Here is a 19,048-nt window from a genome sequence, read left to right as displayed (position 1 = left end):
CACCTCCCACCAGCCCAGGTTGCTCCAAGCCCCGTCCAACCAGGCCTTCAACACCTCCAGGGATGGGGCAGACACAGCTTCTATGGGCAACCTGTTCCAGGGGCTCACCACCCTCACAGTGAAAAATTTCTTCCTAATATCTAATCTAAACCTGCCCTCTTCCAGTTTGAAGCCATTCACCCTCGTCCTATCCCTACATGCCCTTGTAAAAAGTCCCTCTCTGGCTTCCATGTAAGTACCATTCAGATACTGGAAGGCTGTTATAAGGTCTCCCTGGAGCCTTCTCTTCTTCAGGCTGAACACCCCCAGCTCTCTCAGCCTGTCCTCATAGGAGAGGCGCTCCAGCCCTCGGATCATCTTTGTGGCCTCCTCTGGTCTCACTCAAACAGGTCTGTGTTAGTGGAGTCGAGGGGCAGAATCACTTCCATTGACTTGCTGGCCACATTTCTTTTGATGCAGCCCAGGATTTTGAGGAATAATACCACAGGGAGCTCCCATTTCTCCCTGTGTTCTCTATCTTTGTTCTTTTATTCATATTTTCATTCCCTCACGCTCTTCATCCCATGCAGAATAACAGAGTTGGCTGGAGCAGGCTCATGTCACTTCTCAGTTGCTTATGCTGCTAACAGAGAAATCCAAATGAGCCATGCTGCACTTTACTCCTGAGGATTATTCCTCGAGAAAGCTGTTTCTGCTCCCAGGGAAGTCAATGGAAGTCTAATTAGTCCCAGATGTTTAGTAATAACAAGCACTTCCTTTTGGAAGAGCCAAACAAAAGCAGTGTTAAAACCGTTAATTAAATGGGTTTGGCTCTGTCATCAGGTTATTAACTAATTCCAGTCATGGCAGCCAAGCTAATACTGGCTCTCAGAAGGAGATATAATCTTGCCGTGCTCCACACAAAAGGCATGAACTCAGCGTGTGGGTAAATTAGCCCGCGTCTGGGCGCACAGCTCAGCTTGCCTTCACACCAAAGGAAAAGACCACCAACTTCAGCGTTGGGCTCCCATCTAACCCCTGGCTTTGCTGCTTGTGCAAACCTTCTCCTACCAGAATAAGAGCTTGAGCCAATGGGTAGCGTTGACTTTCGTAGGCGTTAGATCAGGCCCTATTGCTGCTGACCATTAGCGCAAATGCTTGCCAACATCGTCGGTAGATCTCTTTGCTCTCTGTTGGTTGTACTTCAAGCTATGGAGGTATATACCAGAAGGTAAAGGCCTAAGGTGGACTCTGAACACCATAGAAAAATAGGAAGACATAGCTGCTCTTCTGTGGAGCGTTCCAAGCTGGTGCTTTAATATATTCACAACCCTGTGCTTTTTACAAAATTCAAAGGTGTTTTTATTGTACAAAATTCCACAATGAAAACTACCAGGCAGTTTCTTACATAACCGCTTTAAAAATAGAATTATACACCTTTTTGTAGTGTGTTAATTTTGACATTCACTAGCTGGAAGAAACAGAAGTGGAGCAGCAATTAGACTCTGAGTTATTTACCTGGACAAGTTTTGTTTTGACCTCTATTCCTCTTATGTGCCTTAATGTACAATTCCTGACATTAACAGCTCCTTTCGAAGCCATTGAACCCTGTTAGTAGGTCAGGCTCCCACTGTTGGTGAACTTCTTTTCTCTTCAAAAGGGTGAATCTGCTGTCAGAGTACGGGACATAACATATGTCAGTGTCAACTTTTAGCAACGCAACGGGTTGGCCACATTAAACCCATCACAGGATGAGGATCTACATAACTTCCCTTGCAGCCAGCCCTCTACTCCGTAACATCGTTTTAGGGAGACACAGTGGACATCTGATCTGAGTAAAGTCCCAGGACTAGATTCCCTGGGTATTGTTTCACACCGGTATCTTTAAAATACCCTTTTGCTGTCTAAGCTCCTGTGACCTTTAAAAATAGATTATATTATTCTTTTGCATTGAAATGCAACTGTATGCAGTGAGTTCCCAACAGTTTTCCTTAGAAATATAAACATTTCAGTCCAATGTCAGCTGGTTGAAATTCATTCTCCAAAATTTTTCTCTTGAAAAGCGTTCACCCCAGAGATGAATTTCTTCACATTAAACCCAGTTAAATATGTATTGCACGCGAGGGGCAAATTTCTCCTCTTTGAGTTGAACTGTGGACCTGTGACCTTCTGAGCAGATCTGGGTAACGCGCAGTGCAGCTGTTTCACACCTGAGATTTCTTTTACATCCCTTGTGGGTATTAAGTGCCAAGACTAATTGACCTCATCTACCTCTCGTGCCTTGCCCTGGTGGCTGGAACAACATACTACAAGCAAAGAGAGGTATCCAAAGAGGTTCCTTACCTCCGAGGTCTTTGGTTCCCATGGACAGCCATGGATTTTCTAAATGACAGCCATGAGCAAAACAGACACAAAATTTAATATCCTTTTTTTAGCTAAATTCTTGCTGTTTTGGAACTCACGGGAGATTTGCAACCAACTTCAAGGAGTGAGAGATTGTATTGTGTCCCGCCCTGGCGTAGGTTGGTATAATTTCAGTTTAAGAAGTGTTAGGAGCCAACCGGTTAGAAGCCATCCAGTTAGGAAAAAGCAAAGTTCAGACCAAATCAAAGTATCTCATGGAGGCACGTAACTTGAGAAGGGCTTTCCTACTCAGTTGGTGGCATCAATGATGGTCATAAAAAAGGTGATTCAGTTACAACGCTCAATTTGCCTAAAGTCTTTCTGTGAAGGTGACATCACAAATTGTCTCTGAACTTAGTGAAAAGTCTCAAGACCTTAGAGGGCTTTTTCTTTTGGTCTGGTTTAAATTACGCAGCCCTCAAAACAGCAGCAGGGCTTGACAGTGGCCTCTTCTACCACTCTATAAGCTTTTTAAGCTGATCTGCTTGTTAATGAAGCAAGTGCAAAACATGGCAAATTCTCCTTTCAGTCCCTGCAACACACAGCACTATAGTGCTGCAGTTCAGGGGCACTTTGAAAGCATCTTAAAATCCACAGTTAAAAATCAAAGATGAGAATTTTACCCTTCATTTCTACACACCGGCAGTGTAGCACCTGATTTCTTCGGTTTTCAAGGCATTTTGTGTTCCTATGCTTTAAACTGATGGCTAAAGTTTTGCCTGCGGAAGCAAAAAAATGAACCCACGCCAATGATGATCACGGATAAAACCAACACAAATGTTAATATAATAAGGAAGTTGATTTTCTTTAGATCCTCTTTTTCACAGTCTTCTGGTCTGATGTTCCCGATGTGCATTTCTTCCTGGTACCCAAAGTTCTGAGTGTGGTGGCACGTTAAGTGCTCCACATTGGGGATCTGGACGTTTTTGTTCTGGATCATTGATGAGAGCCAGATGTTTCCACAGCAGTTGAGTGGGTTCCCAGTGAGATACAAATTTTTAAGGGAATTTTCTAATGCTAAAATATTGCTGTTCTGTAATGTGCTAAACCTATTGTTCCGTAGGTCCAGAACTTCCAGTGGAGAGTCACTACCCCACTTAGGCAGCCAGTTCAGCTGGTTTTCAGAGAGGTTTAAATGTTTAAGGTGACTAAAACGAGGCAAGTCAATATTTAAATCTATCAGGCTATTGCCATATAAGTACAAATATTCCAGAGACTTTTCCAGTCCTGATAATGCTTTAATTTCTATTTTGAGTCCCGGGTTCATGGAGAGATCCAAGACAATCAGAGAAGTCTTGTAGAAAGTGTATGCTGGTAGGACGCTCAGCATGTTGTCAGCAAGGTACAAGTACCGAAGAGCAGGAGAATCAACAAACGATACGCAACCACTTTCCTCCCCAGCGAGTCTTTGCTTAGCTAATCCTGAGTACATGCTGCAAAGGCTGATATTATTGCTCTGTAGATTAAGCAGTCTGAGGCTAGGAAGACTTGAGAAGATATCAAATTGCAGGGTCTGAAGGTGGTTGTTTTGAATATAGAGCTCCTTCAAATTTGACAACGTGCCAGCATCTAGGTGAAGGTTCTGCAAAGCATTGTAGCTCACGTCGAGGACAGTTAGGGAGACCAATGCACTGTCATGAGTTACTGCAAATGCCTGAAGGCAGTTTTTACTGAGATTAAGGGTGTGAAGGGACAACATTGATTCGAAGAACTCATCCGGAATGGATTTGATTTCATTATAACTTAAGTCCAAATATACAAGCTGGGATAAATAAAGAGAACTTTTGTTTCTACTTTGCTTCTGATCAAGAAGATGAAAAGAAGCATCTAGCCATTCATTTTCCATATAGTCCATTTTATTATGAGGGGATTCAGCAGTGAGCTGGATTAAATTCTTTGATAAATTCAGAGTTACCAGCTTATTTACCTGGGGGAAGACTGGGAAGTGAAGCAGTTTGTTTTCACTCAGATCCAAACATCTTAAGCTATATTCATCATCTGACTTTGCAGTGTGGAAGGTCTCAATGCTATTCCTGCTAAGGTCAAGTATCTCCAGCTGCCTGAGGTTGAAATCGGAGATGCAAGTAATTGAATTCATGGAGAGATTGAGTTTGGAAAGGTTCACTAGAGTCTCAAAAGCACCTTCTTCTATTTCCATGATGATATTACTCTGAAGGTCTATCTCCACAAGACTGGGAGATCCCTGAAACATCTTGTGCGATATCATTATAATACTGTTGTCTGCCAAGGAAAGATACCGCAGTGCTGGAGCTTGTTTAATGAAATACTCAGCCATCCCGTTGTACAGACTGTTGTGGGACAAGTCCAGTATTTCCACCTTGGGTAAAAGTCCGATCCCCTCTGTCCCATTCTGAGCAAGCTCATATAACTGATTGTTGGCTAAATTTATTTCCAGCAAACTCGTCATGTGTGCAAAGACTCCAGGAGTGATGAAGCTTATCTGGTTAGAGCTTAAATCCAGGCACTGGAGGGAAGTGTAAAATGATAACGGCATTTCAGGGATGCTTTGAATCAGATTTCCAGACAGATCTATTTTGTTTACATTCGGATGGAGCCCACGAGGGATTTGGTGAAGGTCTTTGTTGTGGCAAAAAGCCTGCGAGTTTGCCTGTCAGAGAAAGAGAGAAAAGGGGTTGTCACACGACAAACGAAAAACATCTTTGCATGAGATATAAAGAAAATATCATTCAGCATCCAGGCAGATCCTTCCTCTGAAACACCGATCACACTATTTTCTCTGAGCGTTCAGACAGCAATAACAATCCTAACGCTTCTTTGCTTCTAATAGCACTCATTTCATTTTAAAGACGTTTCTGACTTGCAACAATAGAGAGTTTTATCTGCATGTTTTACCTACTTAACCTTCTCCTTTTTCTACCTTTCTCCCAGGCTCATTTTAATAGTTCTAAGTGAAGGAGTTTTGCCCTCTTTCCATTGCAATCAAGCACTGTTTCCTCACTTTTGTTCTGATGTTTAGTTTTCTCCCCTTCATCACTGTATGAGGTTTTGCAAACTCTACTCGCAATAGTAAGTAGTACTCAGAAGAGCTCCACTCGGTTGGTAGCATAGCTCCCCAAATCAAGAAGGTGGAGAAACGTATAAGGATCCTATGCCACAAAACCCATCTCTCTCCTTCTTAGTTACACCCCTCGGATATTTAACCCTTTAGCCATGGCTTAGTTAAACAATGCATCTTTAACCAAACGGGTCGTTCAGCTACTGAAACATTTCTGATGACCGCCTCCGAACTCCGAACTTCTACCATCCATGTTTGTCCTTTTCCTAAAGCAACAGTTCCCTTCTCCTTGTATGTGGCGCGTGCCTTATGAAACCACCCACACAAGACACCCGTGATACAACATGGAAAAGAAAAGTTATGTAAAGCCAGCTTTTGAGAGGAAAAAAAAAGCTGTGATGTGCAGTGAGGCTCATGCCTTTTCAGTCCAGTTCTCAGCATTAGGGTAGAGAAAACCCCAAGTGTCAAAGTCAAATCCATCTTCTAGACACACGTCTGTTTAATTGTAGCCGGGACTGAATCTGTGTCCAGAGCAAAATTTGGAGTATGCGCTCATAAGGAACACTGGAAACATGAACATGCTCATCCTCGCATAAATGTCAAGCTGTATTTTGTTGTTAAGGAGAACATAGAGCAGCGGGAGGAAGTGGAATGTGAAAGACTTAGGCAGCATTTAATTTTCTGGAGGAAAACTCTTGTTATGAATGTATTTGGGTGACTGGGTCATGTGCTGTTTGTAGAAAGATCAGAAAAAAAAAGAAAGAAAAAAAATCTGTTGAATCTTAACTTCTGCGGAGAAACAGAATCCAGATTCCATGACGCAAAGCTTTTCAGACATAAAAGAAACAAAAGTAAAAAGTAAAGTAAAAAAGTAAAGTAAAAAGTAAAGTAAAGTAAAAAATATTAAAAACCATCTGTTTCATGTGAATGTTTAGGTGAATGAAGTGGCAGGTCTGTTTAGGAGAAGTGGGGCGATAGCGTTTTGTGAATCTCTTTTGCATCATGTGAGTTTTGGAGACCGCACAAAAATGTGCCAGAGAAGTGCAAGTGCTCATCCAAACTCCAGATATACACAGGCTGTGTATCTACAGTCCTTCTGCAGTCTGCAGTCTTTCTGCAGTCTACAGACTCTAAAGACTCTGCAGTCCTTCCCGTGATACATCCTGCTCAAAAATCCCAAGTAAATGGCCTATTAAAACCTGAATCCCCTCCTTTTTTCCCTCCAACTCACTCACACAAACCCCAGCTAAATAAAAGAAGGGAAGGGAATTTTCCGGCTTTTTCCTGACATTATTTCTTTCCTGCAACGCCACTTTTTGCTTATTCTGAGCGAAAACGTGCACAGAGTTGGGCTTATTATCCGAGGCCCAAATAACAGAGCAGGAAGCCTCTTCTTCGTCATTTTGCGGAAGAGGGAGAAGCCAGAGGATGCAAAAATCCGGAGCGAAAAAGCAGCAGCCACTTTGCAGCCTCAGGCAGATGCCAGGTTTCTTCCCACACTTTGAGCCAGATCTCAACAAGGGTTGAGCACCCTCCGCTCCCTCTGGGCACCCAGCGCCTTAGCCAGGTCCTGATCCGACTCCCGTTGACGCCAGTTTTCACTGAAGTCGATGGGGGAGAAGTCAGTCCCAGTTCACCGTGTATCTTGCAGGATTGGGCTTTTAATCTGCATCCACTGAACACTCCCAGTGATAAAAGGGACTGATAAAATCTATACCTCCCACTGTCTGCCATTTGTTCCTATAACATTTCCCCTCCCATTTTTTTTTTTCACTTTCATTCCTTTTCACTGACGATTTTGATCCTCACTGAATTTCTTATCTAGTCTGTTTTGCACCATCTTTTCTTCCCCGAGGCTCAAACTGCATGAATTTCTTTCTCATCAGCGCTAGGAAGAAAAGATGAAGCATGTCTCAGTGGGATGGAGCAAACAGCATCTGTTTGCGTGTATCTATCTCCCTTCCTCCCACCCCGCAGCCCAGCGGGTTGGCAGCCTGAGGCTGGAAAAGAGATTTTTGCCGGTTTCATGTTCTGACTTCATCATCTCTGCCGGTGCTGCCACCAGCTTGTTTGAAGTCCGTTGGCAAGAAGTACTGCAGAGTGGGGAACACTTGGTCCCTTTGGTGTCTGGTCCCATTCAGGTGCTGGTGAAAAAATGACCCAACAGCTCAGAAGTGGAGCATCACTGGGATTGGGTGGAAGTTGTCACCCACCTTAGTAGCAGCCCTACAAACCAAGCAGCTGGATCCAAGCCTCCACTCGCGTTCTCCTGTATCAACCCATGAGCGTTTCAACCAAAAAATTTGGGCTGAAGCCACTTAGCACTGACTTGCACTTGCACAGTGTCCATGTCCGGTCTCTAGAAGACCGGCTCAGTGGGAGGCTCAGCTACACAACCAAACCTTAGCAATTGGCCCAGGTAACAGCTGACCTGTGGTAACTGGTTATGCACGTGTTCTTGCATCACGTAAATGCAAGGTAAGATATAATTTGCTAAAAACCCTTCCCTTCTATAAATTATTTGAAAGCTCCTCCTCTGTCAGTTAACATGAATTAGCAGAAACATCTTTCTTTGGGAAGTAAAACATGAACTAGCTCTCCTTGGAAGGCAACATGAGTTAGGAGAGACCTCCTGACATTCAATCTGTGCCTTGATGTCTCTCAAAAGGGTAGATGTGCAGTAACTTGTATAATCAGTGCAGCTCACACCCATATCAGGGGTCTGGTAGGGACTGTTGACTTCCTGAAACCTCTTTTACAAGACTTTGGTTCAACAACAGGAGCACCAGTGGTGAGTAAGAGAGGGGCACGCATTTCTGACTCATGAACAGGCTGCCCAGAGAGGTGGGGGAGTCTCCCACTCTGGAGCCATTCCAAACCTGCCTGGACGTGTCCTGTGCCACTGCTGGAGGTGCCCCTGCTCTGGCAGGGGGTGGGACTGGGTGATCTCTGGAGGTCCCTTCCAACCCTGACCACTCTGTGATTCTGTGACTCTTCCAAGGGATCTGGGATGAAAGTTTCCATTTCTGAGCCTTTGTGATTTTAAAGGTGTCACCACAGGGAAAGTACCATGTAAAACATCGAGGCTGTGGTGAAGAACAATCATGTGAAGTAAGCAGGACTCTCAATAGACCCATCAGCTAGTCTGGTAGCTCCCTCTTTCTTTAAGCTTTGTTTGGATTTACACTATCCTCCTTCCATTGGGCCAAACACCCCACAAAGGAAGATAATCAACATCGACATCAGCGATGCTGAGCTGTTAATTTATACCAGATGAGCAGCCCGGCTCCTAACTGCAGTGTGTTTTCTGTCGGGGCCCAATTTATCCCAGTCTTGTTGCGTCGGGCCTTGGGTTGTTGGCTTGATGAAAGCAGTTTACAGTGGAGTGGTGGAAACAAGCCTGTGTTTACTTCTCAGCAATCGGCCTGATCTGTGACCCGCCAAGAAATGGGACGGGGAGAACCTGCTTGGATTACTGCGTGGCTCTCCCAGCCCTCGTATGACTATGATACACGCGACCCAAGCTGTCGTGTTTACAGTGGCTTCATCAGTCTTCCCTCTCCAGCCAACGAAGCGAGCTACCCAGTCACCTTCCCAAGATCTTTTTATATATACTAGGTCTTAATTTCTCTGGAATTCAGGAAGTGCAGCAATACGGCAGGGTGGGCCGGAATGGAATGAGTCCCATAAGGGAGATGTGTACAGCTAGCAAATTATTTTTTTGCCTATTTTGGAAGTTCTTGAAGATTTGTGCTGAACAGCTTCAACATTCAAAAAAAAAAAAAAAAAAGATAAGTATTTTTAAATGGCCTGTTACAGTCAGCAGCACTTGGATAGGGAAGGGAGCAAGTTCAGCTATGAATAATGTTTATACTATTGTACCAGGTGCTTGCAAAAATTCAAGGAGCAAATTTTGTACAGGAACAAGAGGCTTTGTCACTTTTTTTTTGCCTCCAGCAGAAGTCAGGTACAACTCCCCTGGCAGCAGCGCTGTGTCAGGGCAGAGGAGGTCAGCCTCCCTGTTATTACAAAAGGGCCGGTATAGATGTATTTCACAGAAGATGCTTTATTTAAAGCACAAAGAACTGAGGCCTGATGTAAGGGAGTGGATTTTAGGTCTAAATTCTTTCACTATCTCTCAGCCACAGAATCCCTGTACAGACTTGGGGAAATCAGGTCAAATTTCTTTCAACCAGCTCCCCCTTATTAAAAAATGGAGGTAATGACCCTTCTTTTTCCCCCTCCTTTCATATGCTTTCAGTACAGCAAGGACACAGCCCAAGAACAGCTTGGACTAACCCAGCAAAGACCACCTCTGCCGTCACGGAGAGCTTGGTCCTGGGTGGTGGTGGGGGTGTCCTTCTCAGAGACCACAGCTATTCCTGCAGTGCCTGTAACAAGGGGGTCCCAACCTCATCCAGGATCTCAAGGGGCCTGAGCAGGGAGACAGCCTTACCATTTCACAGGACGTCCCCTCTGCGGGCTGACTGTTAGAGGTTCCTCTGTTCACCACTGCCAGGAAGAAGACGATGTACAGTTTCATGGTTCTGCAGGAAGAGGTAATTACAGTTAGCTTTCAAATGCGACATGGCACTCCCTGCACGCGAAAGCTGGCACCAGAACATCGTCTAACATGGAAAAGCACACGTGCAGTGCAATAAATTAACCCATCTCTGAGCCTACAGCACTTATGACCTACCTATTACCTTTACATCCATTTGAGTCCGGTAGGAAAAAGAGACATATATATGAGGGCTTGAAAAGGAGATCCAAAGTGTTTCATGGGATTGCCCCGGTGTGCTACCTAGATGATACCCAGGCCACCCAATGAAGTCCAGATGCTCAAGCTGGGCATCACATGTGTCTAGCATCACTGAGAAAGACAACCACCAGAGACTAAGTGACCTTCCAGAACCTCCTCACTCTCCCCGTAGAGGCAGCTCAGGTACTTGCAGCTGGGTTGAAGTTTTGGGGTTTTGAGACCTGACTGAAGTGAACCGTTGCCACTGAGAAACAACAAGCATTGGGAACAGTTTCCATTTCCATCTACAACATTCTCCACTCCTCTCATCCCAGAGTATCAAAGAGCTTTTACAGACTTATCCAATTTTTTTGAGTTAATATAAACAGCTTAAAGAATGGACTGAGAACCTTTTGTCCAAATGTTAGTTTTCTGGTTTTTATATCCCAGGTATGGGCAGGCTTTTAAATAAATTTGAAAGCAGATGCCTTAAAAAGAGACCGATACAAAACGGTATGGCTTTGCTTGAAAAGAAGGATTCATCAGAGTTTAGCTGGTTGGAAAGCACTCCAGACAAGAAAAAAGCACAGAAATAAGTGCAAAATGAGCCAAACGCTGGGAGGCCTGTCACTGGGCAATGGGAGAAAAATGCAAACGAGGTCAAGGGAAAAGCATCCATTCTTCAAACATCTTATTTCTAGATGGACACTAATGAGGTCTCTGTCTGTGGTCACCACTGACGTGAGCTCCAGATCTCACTTCTTTGTGACCACCTCAGTTGTAAACATGCCGAATCTGTCTGTATTTGTGTGGTTTATTGCAGGCAGACCTGAGCTGGTTCTACCCATATCCAGAGCTGGTGAGACACACGCCAGCTCCTCGCTGGAAGCCATGCAACAGCGCTTCGCTAGCACTGCTCTTAAGTCTTTCCAGGAGCAAGCCTGCACCTGGCAAACTCCAAGCACAGGCCAATCCCATGCACATGTGCCGCCAAAAACCGGCATCAATGTACCGTTACTCAGCGGCTTTCGCCCACCAGAGCATCAGGAAGCTGGAAACAAAAGAGATGGGATCGTTCCCAGCTGGTGGAAATCCCTCCGCTTAGTCACTCTTTGCGGGATGCAGCTGATGGTCACACTTCCGCGCAATTGCTGAACGGCAAAGCCAACAGGTTCACTACGGGAACCTGCCCATCCCTCCACTTCCCAACCAGAGGAAAGAGTTGTGTTCTAGGAAGGGAGAAACTGGGGAGGCTTAGACCACAGCTGCTCTGTTTTCAGATTGCACACTCCTTCCAGTTCAGGGAAACAACTAGTGATGGATGATGAACTGAGACCCCAAGGTGAAGGAGCTTGGAGTTTGTCTTTGGGGCTCAGCAGCAGGACCAGAAGGATGTTCGTTCTCGACCCTTTTAATAATTGTTTGCAAAATACACTGAAATCACCCTGTGTAAGGAGGAATTGCTGATACCACCATCTATAATGTCTCTGTTGTTCCCCTCTGTTCCTCATGCCCCAGGATTAGAGGAGTGGGTGTCTCCCCTAAGGAGGAGAAAATGAGTTTTATCATTTGGGTATTAGTTTGCTGGAACTGAGAGAAAAGGCAAACATACCGATGATTACAAGGCGTTACTCAGAGCCCTCAAATGGAAATTGTTTCTGTTTAAATCCAATGAGTTAAGCTGAGGAAATCTCCATGGATATTACCCACAACATGGCACCACCCTGATGGATGGAGTACGTCCCATGCGGTCTGCAATGTCTTCTCTTGTCACGCTGCTTGTGCAAAATATGGTCCCTTTACTTCTTAAATAATAAGCCTGACACAATCCAGGGTCTTAACATGCTTTCAAACTTCCTAGATTGTAAGTTTATAGAGCAACTGGGAAATTGATGTATTTGAACACAAAAATGTGGTTCAATGGCTCGTCGTGTAAGACAGCTCTGTAATAAGGAAGGATGCTGTCCCTCAAGGTGCTTCTAAGGAGGTCACCACACCCTGAAGCACTAGGACACAGTGGTCTCTTCCCATATGAGTCCACATGGACTCCATCCAGAGGAGAGTAAGCCACTCCTCATGGTACAGTACAACCTCATCGCTTATGGAGATTCCCTTCCCACGGTGGTTTTCAGTTCAGCTGAGGAACTTTTCCCCACCCAGCTTTTCTCTGGACAACATTTAGACCCTCTTCAGCAACACCCAGCATCACACAGCACTGTATCCCACTCCTCTCTGCCCTCTGAGCAGGTCTCAGATGTCCACCACCCTCTCCCAGGGCAGAGCTCAGGGCTCCCAGGATCCCCGTTGCCCTGGTGTCACAGAGCATCACCGCTAAACCCTGCCTGCTGGCACTGGCACTGGTGTCTCTAACCACAGCTTGCAAAAACAGTCCGGGAGCAGCAGTAGCAGCAACTTGACCTAAAGGACCTTTTACTGCTCTGAGGCTTTCCCAGAGTTGAAGCAACTTCGTGCCCGGTGCCAGTTTGCTCCCCACTGGCAGCTGTGATAAAAATCCCAGCATACCTCAGAGCAGGACTGAGCTCTGAAACACGTTCAGTGCCACAGCTTTCCGTCACAGTACTTCAGAATTACCCGGCCCCAGCCACAGCTGAAAAAGATAGGTGAGCAACACCCCCCAAGGAATCTTCTGAAGTGGGTCAAATAATTTAGCATCTAGAAAAGGCACGGTACACAAACCATGTCAGCATATCCACTTATTAACAGATGGGAGGGCAAAGGCGGAGAAGAGCACTGATTTGCCCCAAGACGCATATGAAACCATGAAAGAATCAAGGTTTTATCCCAGTTTGCCCAGTTCCCCCTCCAAAACAATATTTGCCTCCGTCTCTATTACAGTATTAACCCTGAAACCACTTCATAGGTGTTACTTGTAGCTAACAGCAGCAGGAACTTCCAAATTTCCTCCAAAGGTAATTTTTGTTACTGCTTAGACAATTAACAGAGGCACTGCCCTGTGCCAAAGAGAGGTTAAACACGAGAGAATACACAAATCACAAACCGTACCACCAGGGTCTGATCCTCTTTCACACAAGACCCTCTGCTGCTAAATTAGAGCCTCCAGGGTTAAAAAGAATGAATATTTCACATTTACCTTCTTTCAAGGGTTTCTCGCATCCCTGAACACTCCTTATCATGTCTTTAAAAAGCATATCCAGGTCTTCAAAAACCGGCTCAGCCCCGGTACCGATGAAGTTGTTCTTCAGCTTCACGTTCACCCATTCGGGACGCCAAGAGGCTCACATATAACTTCGTAACGAAGGCATTTTCAGGGAAAGAACCTTATTTGGGACAGTGTCTGCTTTAAATTACGTTGCTTGCCTTCCTCCGGACTCCTCTCCGGGCTCTTGCTGGGTCCTAGCCACCGCTGTGCTCCGGACGGAGTCAGCTACTGTGCGACATCCAGAAGTCCTCGCTCGGGGCAGGCGGTGAGAAACAAGGGAGATTTTTTTCTTTTTTTTTAATTTTTTTTTTTTTTTTTTGCCAGAGGAACTGTCAGGATCGGGCCACGGGTTTGCTCAGGGGAATAAGTGACTTATCGTTGCCGATGCCATTGTTTAGCTGCATGCGCGGTGCAAGGCGGCGTGTTTACTTTAGGGTTTTGTGTCCGCGAGTTACATTCCCGGAGGGTTGCAGCCTCCTACCCCGGCACCTAAATCGCTCTCTGCATCGTTAGGAAAGTGGCGCTTGAGGATGAAAGGTTTCAAATTCACGGCTGATCAATATAAAAGCCCAGAATGTGGAGACATGTCCTGGAAGAAATAACCCTTTCTCTTTGCTGCGGTCCCACTGATCAGAGTGCGTTAGCAGTCCGCGGGCAGTGTCGGCTACAACGCACCTGACTTGGAAGGGTTTTTCATGGCACGAGGCGGGAATTAGGGGACCTTGATAAAGGCGGGGGGATCCAAACATCTGGATGAGCCGCTGGATTTTTGGCAGCGAGTAACACAGCGCTGAATCTCCCGGACATGCTGGGAAAAATCCCCATCGCAAAAAGGGGTGCTTTTGGCATGCAGAAGATGATTTCAGCTTGCCTGCGCGTTCAGCTTTTTATTCATTATTTTGTGCTGCCCTCTAGGGCTAGAGCAGCTGTCGGACTGCTGGTTTCCTCACTTCCTTTTGCTAATTAAGACCCGCTTCTGGAAAACCCGCCTTTACGTAGATTTCCCCGTTGCTGTCTCCCAACCTCACAAACCTGAACTGCTGCAACGCACTTTTCCCGTGGTTGAAATGCTATGCCCAAGAGCTGGGCTCTTACCCTCTCGTTTCCTTCGCAGTGCGCGCTGAAATGAGAGGCATAAATGAAACGAAGAGGGGGCAGTATGCATGTGTGCAGGAGAGGGGCACGGTTAGGTGCAAAGGATTAAAAAATCCACGTTCAGCTCTCATGAGAACGGCCTGCCAGTGAGATTGTCACAACCCTGGACAAGTTCTCCTTGATCGGGCTCTCGTTAGACTAGCTTTAATCACCTTCTTCCCAATCCTGTAGTGTCTTAAGCTTCCCTTGGTCGGAGCTGGCTGCAGCTCGATCCCTTTGGCACGCTCCATCTGCGATGCCCTTGGGGGTAAGCGGAAAACTCATGTTGAACCTGAGGACCGCTGTGGTGCCCAGAGGTCTAAATGCCTTTTGGATGCTCTGGGTTTAGAGTTCGCCTCGTCAGCAGCGTGCAATAGCGCTTGCAACGCACAGCCACTTTCGCAAGGAAAACCTCAAGTATTTGAGGTCTTCAAGAAAAGAAAAATACTTAAAAAAAAAAAAATTGGATATTTTGATTTGATTTGGAGAGGGAATGCAAATATCACACCTGTAATGAAAAGTAGCGAGTGGCTGGGATGATTGCAGCTTCACATTTTCCTACACCTGGATGTTCAGAGCACTGTGGGAAGTTTGGACTCACAGGGGAAAAAAATAGCAGGTTTTTTGTTGGTTGGGCTTTTTAAAAAAACAGCTCTGTTCCTCAGGCTGTTCTACTAAGTGGCCGAGCAGCTGTGCCAGCCGAACTGTGAAGAGCCTGGACAGAAACAAATACCAGAGCAGGAGGGAAGGGCATGCACTGATTCTGCTGCTCAGGACTTTGCTTCATTAAAACCACAGCCTTGGAGGCACAACAACCATGCTGGGAAAGATCAGCGGTGTCCTTACCATTTTTGCCCTTTCCTAAAGGGAAAAGGGGCAAAGGAGGATCCTAAAGTGGATTTGGCAGTAAATAGTTTCAAAGACCTTGACACGTTTGCCCAACTTCCCATTTTCAATATTTTCACACTTTGGGCTACCCTGAAGTTTACACCCTAAAGTGGTGTTGAAACTTTAGCATGGCACGTGCTTGGTAGCCACATCTGCAGAGCAAGGGTCATCTCCATCAGAGAGGCTGGGTGATCTCCATCGGTCAGATGAGAGAATCAAGCTCTTTTGCCCACTGGCACAAACCAGCAGGGGCTGTCCCACCCCACTGATGCCAAAGGGGTTGCACCTGTGACTTGGTGAAATCAGGCCCTTCCTGATTTTCCTGTGGTCTCCTCAGCAATCGCTGCCTGCTCGGTTTCTGCCAACGTCAGCCAGATTTCACCCCACGTCACCCGAAGCCAGGAGTAGCCTGGGGGTTAGGGCTGGTGGGCACCTCGTCAGACCTCTCCGCTCCTCCAAACCCCCTTCCTAGCCTGGCCCAGAGCAAGAAGGGAAAGCAAATCCCAGCCGCTGGCTCTCACGAGCCGCTCTGTAATCTGCTGCAGGTTCCCAAGGGTTTCGGGTAAACAAGAATATGTCTTGATGATTACGTGTCTCGAACCTCCAGACCTTTTGGAGTCCGTCCATCCATAACGCCGCTGCTTTCTAAGGCACTGCTTTTTGGGTTGAGTCCTGTGTCGAGCCGCATGAATCAAACTCTCCAGAGAAGTAAACAAAACAAGCTCCCGCCTCAGAAAGTGGGTCTGAACTGCAAGGGCAGGAGTGGGACGAGTCTTGCTCCCTTTCGACTGGAATAGCTCCCTGGTGATTCGTCCCACCAGGGAGCTGGAGACAACATTAATATTAACCCTACCGAAAAATAAATAGCCCGTGCCATTGTCAGCCACAGCCTTTGAGAAGGAGGCACAGCTCCAGCTCCTGAGACCCTACAACATCTCCAGGAGCTGCTTCTCCTGGTTCGGTTTGCTTGTACCATCTGTTCCATGCTTGGTTTCCCATGGGCAGATGAAGCCTCCTGCCTCTCTGGTGTCAAGTCCACACACCAAAATAGGGACTCCTACATCTCCTGTGATCCCAACGTGGCTTTTCTGCTGTCTTTTGAAGCTGCTGCCTTCCTTCCTTCTCTCTCTCTCTCTCCACATGCACCTCAATCAGGTATGCAGCCAACAGCATTTCCCCACCAAAAATTAACCTTTTTACTTAATTGGGCGCACAGGGATTAGCCAGTTCCCCGACACCATTTACCCTTTTTTCTACTCCTTTCTCCAGGAGAGAAAATGAAAACCAAATGAGAATTGCATGAAACCCACCAGCCTGGAGACTCGCTGAGCGAGGGGCTGGGCGAAGGGATACCCACAGATGGGAAAATGAAAACACTTCCGTCAACAAAAACTGACGTAAACTGGCATTTGAAGATTAAACTATTTGAACATGAAACACTCTCCCCGGAGAACAAAATTCCTGGAGAAACTCAAATCCAGGAACCAAACCAGAACCTTTTCTCACCAGCTTTAATCTAAGTGCAGCAAAGAAAGAGAGAAATTGGTTTATAATTCAGCAATTTTTCTTTTACTGATGGTGGAGTCAGTGTTTGAGAGAAGGAGCACTCAATTTATGTGACCCAACGGGAGACAGAATGAAGTGAGGAAAATTATTTCTGATAGATTTGACTTGCATGGTGCTGATACCCCCCCCTTGAATCCATCCATCGTGGTATTAGTAAAAGGCCAAGCGCTGGTACAGTCACTAAGGTGTAACCATCTGCTCCAGAAAGAGATGCCTGACAGTGAATTTTTGTCACTGAAAACTAGAGGATTTCAGCATTTTAGAATAATAAGATGATTTGAGGGCTGAAATGATGACATCTTAGTAAATAACCAAATTTACACTGTTGCGGAAAGCCAAACTTTGGCTTCTATTTAAGGGAAACATGTTAGTGCTTTTATCAAAAATACAACAGGGTTTGGCTTTAGAGAATTATCTGTGACTTTTATATAAAAGCAGGGTTTTCTAAAACTTTACTATTTCCAAATATCGTCTAAACGTTAATTCCTCGTGCCAACAGTCCAGATGCAGCAAAACGCCGTCAGTAAGTCACCGTTCACCCAAGGTGACATTCAAGCTGTCAGGATCTTAAGAGCAGAGAAATAACCCTGCCACATCTCACACCTCGTGCTCCGACAGGGAGAGTTCAAGGACAGCACGGATAGCAAGGAGAGCAGAGGAGCTAAAACAGCATTCTGCCCGTTTCACCAGGGGACTGTGTGATTTGCCCAAGGCTATATTAGGATTCGGTGTCGGAGAGCAGCGTTTCGCCGGCGCACAGTGCTGAGCTCTGCAGCACTCCGGGTTCAGAGCGCTATAATGCAGTAACACCATAAATAGACTAAAGTCCTGTGAAGAAAGATAAAAAAAAAAAAAAAAAGAAAAAAAAAAAACAACAAACCCCATCTCCCCATCTGCCACTACTGTAAACACGGAGAATAATAACAAAGCAGGCATACGACAACTGTATTGTTATAAACTAACCGGTGCCTCCTTAACGTAAAGGATCTCACTCGCTGCAGTGCAAGTCCCTGATGGATTAAATATACAGCTGTGTGGACAGAGCCATCGACACAGTGTGTTTAGTCCGTTCCTCAGCCTATTCATAAACACAGTATATTTTATTTATACAGTACCTTCCTCATCTGTGTTATTTTTAAAGGCTGCAGCTCTAAGTCACACCGGAGCCCCCGTCTCTCCCGCAGGCGAAAGCTCAACTTTCCAGCAGGCTCCCGGTTTCGCACGCGTCTCCACGTACCTGCTCTGTGGCTGGAGGAGGAGGAAGAGGAGGAGAAGGAGGAGGAGGAGGAGAAGGAGGAGGAGGAGGAGGAGGAGGTTTCGCCTCTGCTTGCAGCCTTCTGCCTCCCGGACTCTCCCAGCAGCCTTTCCAGCGCAAGCCGAGGAAGAGTTTCCTTGGGGAAGTCGTACCTCTGTTGCATGCCAGCTGACTAAAACTCTGCGAGCTCCGAGAGAAGTTTGAAGTCACAGGGAAAAAAAAAAAAATACTCCCCATAGACTGGTCCTTGAATTCATTCCTTCGCAGTCATGAGCTCTTATATATTCCCAGGCTCCCGCGAGCACGTGAATACATACCCCCGTAATAGTTTTAAAATGTGTGTGTCCTCCGCGCTTCTCTTTATTTTCCATTTCGTTCATTCAACCTTGGCTTATTTCCTGCAGTTTCTCAGCTGGTGGTTACGCTCCTCTCGTATTGACACATGAAACAGTCTGCGAATACCACAAAAAATCCCCTCCGCAGGCTTCGGGGACGCGTGCGTGTCTCTGAAGTTCGCCGTGTCTGTCCCACGGATGGGAGCCTGTGGCTTTCAGCTACATGGACCTGCAGGTACCCGTGGAGAGCTCTCGCCGGGGCTGGGGTTAAATCACGGGGTCCGGGCTGACTGCAAAACCTAAACTCCGAGTCCGCGCGGGATAGGGTGCGTAGGAAAAAGGCATATTGGAGGGAAGTGCTGTAACAGGGCAAACGCATCGCGTTGGGTGTCCCAACAGCTCAGGTGTGTCTCTGTGGCAGAGCAGTGGGATGGCCAAACACACCCTTGGGGGAAAGGATAAATTCAATTTAACGCTTCAACGGGAAATAATGTAAATGCCTTCTAAAAAGGGCGATGGGACAGATCTT

At 46.1% G+C, this 19,048-nt stretch overlaps 1 protein-coding gene across 1 annotated transcript; it reads right to left on the bottom strand.

Moving 5' to 3' along the window:
• Window positions 1-3,070: 3,070 nt before the first annotated feature.
• Window positions 3,071-18,159, bottom strand: LRRC32 (leucine rich repeat containing 32; the record flags this gene model as incomplete). Its single annotated transcript, XM_082498560.1, has 3 exons — window positions 18,045-18,159; window positions 9,876-9,966; window positions 3,071-5,011 (listed from the first exon to the last, which is right to left on the bottom strand). The coding sequence occupies exons 2-3, from the start codon at window positions 9,960-9,962 to the stop codon at window positions 3,071-3,073; spliced, it is 2,028 nt and encodes a 675-aa protein (XP_082354686.1). The 5' UTR covers window positions 9,963-9,966; window positions 18,045-18,159.
• Window positions 18,160-19,048: the final 889 nt, after the last annotated feature.

This window comes from Vanellus vanellus (assembly GCF_965231255.1).
Source record: "Vanellus vanellus genome assembly, chromosome: 1".
NCBI classification, from domain to species: domain Eukaryota; kingdom Metazoa; phylum Chordata; class Aves; order Charadriiformes; family Charadriidae; genus Vanellus; species Vanellus vanellus.
This window is presented reverse-complemented; position numbering and strand designations above follow the sequence as displayed.